This window comes from Trichechus manatus, unplaced genomic scaffold, assembly GCF_000243295.1.
Source record: "Trichechus manatus latirostris isolate Lorelei unplaced genomic scaffold, TriManLat1.0 scaffold00058, whole genome shotgun sequence".
Classification (NCBI taxonomy): Eukaryota; Metazoa; Chordata; class Mammalia; order Sirenia; family Trichechidae; genus Trichechus; species Trichechus manatus.
This window is the reverse complement of record NW_004443994.1, coordinates 11261427-11268517: the sequence shown is the minus strand read 5'-3', so window position 1 is coordinate 11268517 and position 7091 is coordinate 11261427. Positions and strand designations below refer to the sequence as shown.

The 7091-nt window shown below is 35.7% G+C and overlaps 1 protein-coding gene across 3 annotated transcripts in view; it reads right to left on the bottom strand.

Moving 5' to 3' along the window:
- Window positions 1-214: 214 nt before the first annotated feature.
- Window positions 215-7091, bottom strand: part of LOC101359552 (transmembrane protein 56-like) — a 145288-nt gene continuing 138411 nt past the window's right edge. Inside the window, exons 9-11 of one of the 3 annotated variants that reach the window (XM_023733473.1) lie at window positions 3513-3609; window positions 1369-1393; window positions 215-317 (exon numbers count right to left, since the gene is read on the bottom strand). In XM_023733473.1, the coding sequence (XP_023589241.1) occupies window positions 1370-1393; window positions 3513-3609 (121 nt within the window). In that variant the 3' untranslated portion in view covers window positions 215-317; window position 1369. Of the gene's footprint in view, window positions 318-1368; window positions 1427-3215; window positions 3610-7091 lie in introns of those variants that run through there. The other 2 variants (XM_023733472.1, XM_004378794.2) reach the window with 2 other exon arrangements.

The window sequence follows — 7091 nt, the reverse complement described above, 5'->3', positions numbered from 1 at the left end:
AATCTTTTTCTATAAAAATAGTTGCTGAAAACTTTATATCAATTTGCTTTTATTTTCTATAAATATTTTAAGTTGTTGAGTATCAGAATGTTGAATAGATTTCATTTAAATTCATGTAGTCAAAATACTAAAACGTCTAGCAAAAGTTTATCGTTTAATAAATGAAAAGTTTATCATTTATTAAGTGATATGTTCTGTCATTAACTATTTGTACCTTAGATAGGTGGATATAATCAGAGAAAGGCAAAGTATATAGCTCCTGTAAAGATCTGACTTCAAATGGCGTTGCAGTTTGTAGTATCTTTTGCATTTCATGTCTGTTGTTATGAGGAAATAGGTAGAATGAATTTCTGGATGTTGCGTTAGATGTCATGCAGCCAGCAGATAACAAATATTAGTTCAAAGCTTTGATACTCTAAATGCACTTATTTAGTGAGCAACTATCCCAATGAAAGGTAATGTCAATGAAAGTAAAAATGAAGTTTTAAACACGACACAGCAAGTATAAAAACTAAAACTGCTATATGTAGATCCAATAATGTTATAGTTTTATATTATCTTCATTGTGATGATGAGTTTAAAATATGTTTTCAAACAACTATAGAAATACCAAGAGTAAAAAAATATTTATTCTGTTTCATTTCTTTCTAAAGGAATGAATTTCCAAAATAGTTTTATAATATAAATGGTTTTCTTTTAAAAAGCCAGTATTCTTGGAAAAGAGCAAGAACAAGATAAAATCACTTGCTGTCCTACCCCCTCTAAACCAACCAATACATTTTCAAGTGCCTATGATGTGGAAGGCACTAAATTTAGTAATAAATTATTCATGTAATATTAGTAGCTTAAAGAACAAATGACTATATTTCACATTACTTAAGTCTGTCAAAAAGAAGTGTACCTGTATAAGCCAATCAATCGCATTTTATCATTTACTTAGACTGAGATTTCACTTCTTTTCTTTAAATGTTCTAAGCTCTATCTGCGTTGGAAAATCAAATCAAATCAAAAGTCTTGATTATATTCAGCCAGCCTCCCTTCCTCATTATAACATGAACAATGAAAGTGAGTTAAACATTCTCTTTCGAACTGAGAAACTGAATGGATTAGATCTTTTGGTTTGGGTTCAATTAAGTTCAAGTATTCACCACAGTTGAATTATTAAAGTCAAGTACTCGAGAAAAATAAATAAAGGCAATAATAGCTAAACATATGATTCTATATTTGGGTTGCAAGAACCAAAGCAAATGCAAATACACACATACACACACAAACACAAAAAAAAACAAAACAAAAAAAGCATCACTAGGCATTTTTATTAGCATAAAGCAATAATATTGATAATCAGAATACTTGTGATTAAATTACCTTAATTTTTTTTTTTTCCTGTCCTCTAGGAAAGATAGAAATTCACAGCATTAAAATCCTGATTAAGCAAACATGGGTGTAAATTGAGTAAAACACAAATACTGATATTTTTGTAGGTTTAGTCTCATTAAGAAGGGGCCTCCCTTAGGAACATGAGAAATCCATATTGCTTAGGACTTTAGTACTAATCATGTTGGGTTCTGAAATCAGGGGAGATTTTGCAAATGGAAATGCAGTCGATTCTCATTATTCACAACAGTTATATTCTGTGAAGTCACTGCAAACAGTGATATAGCAAATACTGAATCATTGCTCCTAGAGGAATACAGGGTTAGTTTCCCACAAGCCTCTGGTCACAACAATGTCTCAGCTTCTCAATACATAACCTTGCTTTATGTGTGCTTCTGCTTAAAGATACTTCAATATATATTTTTGATTCATTAACATCTAATTCATAGCCAATAACACTATTACTCATGTCCAAACGCAGCTTATCTAACACAATTATTTTCTCCTTAAGGCACATCACAGCCTTCTTAAGCTTAGAAGCACTGGACAGCATTTCAGCTCTATGCTTAGGGGCCATTTTAAACAGCAAAATCACCAAGAAAAAAAAACACAAAAATGCAAAAAACATGGGAAAAGATTGAAAAAGGACACTTGTTTATTGTATAAGAGCTGAAACAAGAACCCAGAGCCCTCAGCTGGGAATATGCATGTTGGGCAATTTAAATTTTTTTACCACTTTGCGCATGTGTGTGAATAACAATGAAAGCACAGCAATTATTGAATTTGACGTTAAAAAAAAAAAAAAATCAGTTGCTCTGGAATCAATTCCAACTGATGGCAACTGACCCTAGATGTGTCAGACTAGAATTGTGGTCCATAAGGTTTTCAATGGCTGGTTTTTTGGAAGTAGACAGCCAGAACTTTTGTCTGAGGTGCCTCACGGTGGACTTGAACCACCAACCTTTCGGTTAGCAGCAAAGTGCATTAACTGTTTGCATTACCCAGGGACTCTCATTTTGGGGTTACAAATAAATTTTAGCAAGAAGGTGAATTCTTGAATATAGAATCTGTGAAAAATGAGGATTGACTGCAATGTATTTTTCATAGAAAAGTGCAAGGGAGGTAGATAGGGACAGCAGTGTTAAAGCTTTTTCCTTAATGATTCCTCCCATTAACCTAAATAGTGATATATCAACACGCATTTTGAGAAGTCGTTCACCTCTTCAGGAGATTTATAGGATATGTCTTAAGCCTTACTACAAAATAAAAGCAATAATTTGACAAAATGCTAAAAATAGAAATTTAAAAAGTGACATCTCAAAAAAAAAAATCTTAAAATGCAGGAAGTGTTTTCCATGAATAAGCAAAGTAAATATTCCCAAAATGAGTAAAATACGTCATCATTAATAGATCATTGTATATCTGAAATGAAAAATACGTCACTTCTAATAGCCTAAGAAAAATAATATTTCAACAATTTAGAAATCAAACCCTACACTGGTATTGACAGTCATGGTAAGAAACAAGTACAGTACAACAAACTATTGAGAGCTATTTATAGATTTAAAAACACTTCCCATTCTTTCAACAAAATTAATGACATAAAAACCAAGTGCACTGAATTATCATAGTCATCTTTTCACAGAGAAAAATACCAATGCAGGTTAACAGGATTCTGAAAAGATTCACCACTATATTTATAAATTTTAATTTAAACCTTATAATGCAGACAAAAAGCAGAAAAGAAATCTTGGAATAAAAGATAAATTTTACTTTTTCTTTTTTAAGTTAAAAACAAAACAAAACACTAAAACCCTGAATAACACTTATAATTAAAAAAACACAAAAATGTGCCAAGAATTCATCCGATCAGTTGTAATGAAGTTTGCTTATCAATATCCCACTTTTTAATCAAATTCTCTATTATGAGGAGGACTTCTGGTTGCTTTTTCTTGTAGGATAAGGAGTTGACTTAGATGCACCCACCCCATTGTCATTTTGATCATCCATATGACATTCATTACATCTAAAACAATACAACTACCAACCCAGGAATATTGGGTTAGTAATCCAATCCTGATGTAAGCTTTTGTTGCATACACACGATATATCAAGTAATAAAAATTAGGTATTACAGCAATCCGCACGATGAAAAACATCACTGTCATGAGTACTCCATTGATGATGTAAGCTTTAGAAGACTTAGAATACTTCAGAGTTTTAAAGAACCATCTGGAAAAAAATTAAAGAAACATCATATTTATTCTGCATCTCTGAGGATTAACCATTTCAATTTTAGTTTTGAAAATTCAGTGAACATACCCCAATGATCAAAAACATGGCAAGGATGTCCTGTCTCGCTAATTCTATTCAATACTGTACTTGAAGTCCTAGCTAGTGCAATAAGACAAGAAAAAGAAAAGGTACATAGATTGAGAAGGAGGAAATAAAACCATCTACATCTGCAGATGACATAATTGTCTATGTAGAAAACCAGAAAAGAATCTATAAAAATAATAACATCCTGGAGCTAATAGCAAGTACAGCAGGGTCACATAATACAAGGTCAATATTGAAAAGTCAGTTGCTTTCTTATATTCTAGCAGTGAGCAATTGGAAGATGAAATTTAAAAAAATATTTACAATACCACCAAAAAATAAAATACTCAGGTATAAATTTAATAAATTATGTACATGGTCTACATGTGGAAAACTATAAACACTGATGAAAAATCAAAGAAAGTCTAAATATATGGACAAATACTTATATTCATGGATTAGAAAAGTGAATAGTATTAAAATGTCAGTTCTCTTCAACTAGATCTATAGATTCAATGTAATCCCAAACAAAATCCCAGCAATATTTTTAGTAACATCAAATCCAAGGCCATTGCCATTGAGTTGATACTGACTGATGGCAACCCTATGGGACAGAGTAGAACTACCCCATAGGATTTCCAAGGATCAGCTGGTGAATTCTAACTGCCAACCTTCTCTGGTTTGCAGCTGTAGCTCTTAGCCACTGCACCACCAGGGCTCCTTTTTAAAACACATATTTAAAAAAAAAGTTCTAAATTTATATGGAAAGAGAAAGGACCCAGAATAGCCAACACAATACTAGAAAAGAACAAAGTTTACTCACTTTCAAGACCTACTATGAAGCTATTTTAATCAAGATAGCATGGTATTGAAAAAAGAATAGACAAATAGATCAGTGGAACTGAACAAAGAATCTAGAAATAGACCCACACAAATATACTCAACTGATTTTTGACAAAGGCGTAAGCAATTCAGTTGAGAAAGACCAATCTAATAGTCTTTTCAATAAATGGTGCTGGAGAAATTGGATGTCCATATGCAAAAAAAAAAAAGAACAACAAAAATGAATCAAGGCAGTGAGCTCACATCTTACACAAAAATTAACTCAAAGTGGATCATAGACCTAAATGTAAAATGCAAAACTATAAAACCTCTAGAAGAAAACCTCTAGGAGAAAATATGCATGATCTCGGGTTTGGTGATGATATTTTAGAATCAACACAAAATCAACATCCATGGAGAAAATTTTGATAAATTAAAACTTGCTCTGTGAGGAGGCGGGGCCAAGATGGGGGAGTAGTCAGATGCTTCCTGTAGTCCCTCTTACAACAAAGACCCGAAAAAACAAGTGAATCGATTGTATATGACAATCTAGGAGCCCTGAATATCAAAGATAAAGCTGAGGAATTGGACTGAGTGGCAGGGAGAGGGCGAGATGGTTCAGAAGCAGAGAGGAGTTGCAAGACCTGATCTGGCAGGAGCCGGCACCCTTCAGGCCGGATCAACTCGCACAGTGAGGCAAGAAGTGGCACTTGGGAGGCATTTTTCCACATCGGGAGGGACCTAGCGGCAGAGAGTCTACTTGGGCATCCAGAACCAGTGAAAAGCAGTGCCTAATTGGCAACAGGAAAGCACTTGCATCTGGTCTACCATGAGAATCAAAAAACACTCCCTTTGGGAAAAACCTCTCTCCCATTTACCTCAACTCTCCCTGCTCTGCACCTGTCCCAGGTCAGCTTCAGTTATTGCCGAGTCCCCTGGGCCAGAAGTAGGACCCGTCATGAACCATGAGCTATTCTCCCAGTCTTGGAGAGGGAACAAATTAACACACAGGGAAAAAAGAATCTGCTGGCTCCCCTAAGCCAGGAACTCAGGGTAGGCACAGCTCCTTTGGCTAGGCACAGGCATAAGGGGTCCACGGACTTTGAATGCCTTTCACCCCTGCATAGATCTGTGCAGGTCCATTTCAACAGCACAGGCTGTTATTACCACAGTACAACAGGTTATATACCTGAAGTCTAACTTCAGCTATTTCAGCTATATGGTGAAGTGGTAGGTTTGTGACATTTGACACTGCTCTGCCCATTAAGCAGGGTCCTAATCTACCCACATCAGGGGCATGAGGACGGGTGGCTTCACCCACACCACGTAGCTACCCAGGACGGGTTCAAGAATAAGTGGTGACCCCCAGTCCTTACAGCCAACAGCATTGGGTGCTCATAGTCTGGCTGCAAAACCCACCCATCTATGTGCTCTAGGGAACAGGGACATGCTTTCCTCCCAGACACTCGGGCAGCTGTCAGCCCCGCTTTGCTCAGTGCATGAACCCCTACTGCAGCCAGATACCTTTGCCTACACCAATCACCCATGCCTGTCTAGGGCTGTAGGTGAGAGGCTGCACCACACACTTCGAGACCAACTACCTGGACACTTGAGCTGAATTCATACAAGAAAAGTAAACAGACTCCTGGGCTCACATACCTAGTAACAGCTCGAACCACCTGGTGATAGGACATTAGAGCTTCACAGGTGCCAATAAACTAACTCACACAAGCAGCCAATTTGAACATATCAAAACAAAGCAAAACAAGAAGCTAGGACACAGCAAATGTAAAATAAATATAACTTATTGATGGCTCGGAGACAACGGTCACTGTCAAATCACATAAAGAGGCAGACCATGATGGTTTCAGCAAGCTCCCAAAATAAAGAATCAAGAAATTTTCCAGAGAAAGATATTTTCTTAGAACCACCAGAAGCAGAATACAAAAGATTAATATACAGAACTCCTCAAGATATTTTGAAGGAGATCCTGTAAAACACAGAACATGCTAAGGAACACACAGACAAAGCAATAGAGGATCTTAAGAAGGTTATTCAAGAGCATAATGACAAATTTAATAGCCTGCAAGAATCCGTAGTGAGACAGCAATCAGAAATCCAGAAGATTAACAATAATATTTCAGAATTAGACAATGCAACAGAATGTCATAGGAGCAAAATTGGGGCAATAGAAGTCAGAATTAGATTGACGATAAAGCACTAGACACCGACTTATTTGAGGAAAAATAAAAAAAAAAATTTAAAATGAAGAAACTCTAAGAATTATGTGAAACTCTGTCAAGAGGAATAACGTATGAGTCACTGGAGTACAAGAAAGGGGGGAGGCTAACAGAAAATGCAGAGAGAATTGTTGAAGATTTGTTGGCAGAAAACATTCCAGACATAGTGAAAAATGAGAACATATCTATCCAAGATGCTCATCGAACCCCACATAAGGTAGATCCCAAAAGAAAGTCACAAAGACATATTATAATCAAACTTGCCAAAACCAAAGATAGAGAATGTTAAGAGAGGCTAGGGATAAACAAAGTCATCTACAAAGGAAAGTCAAT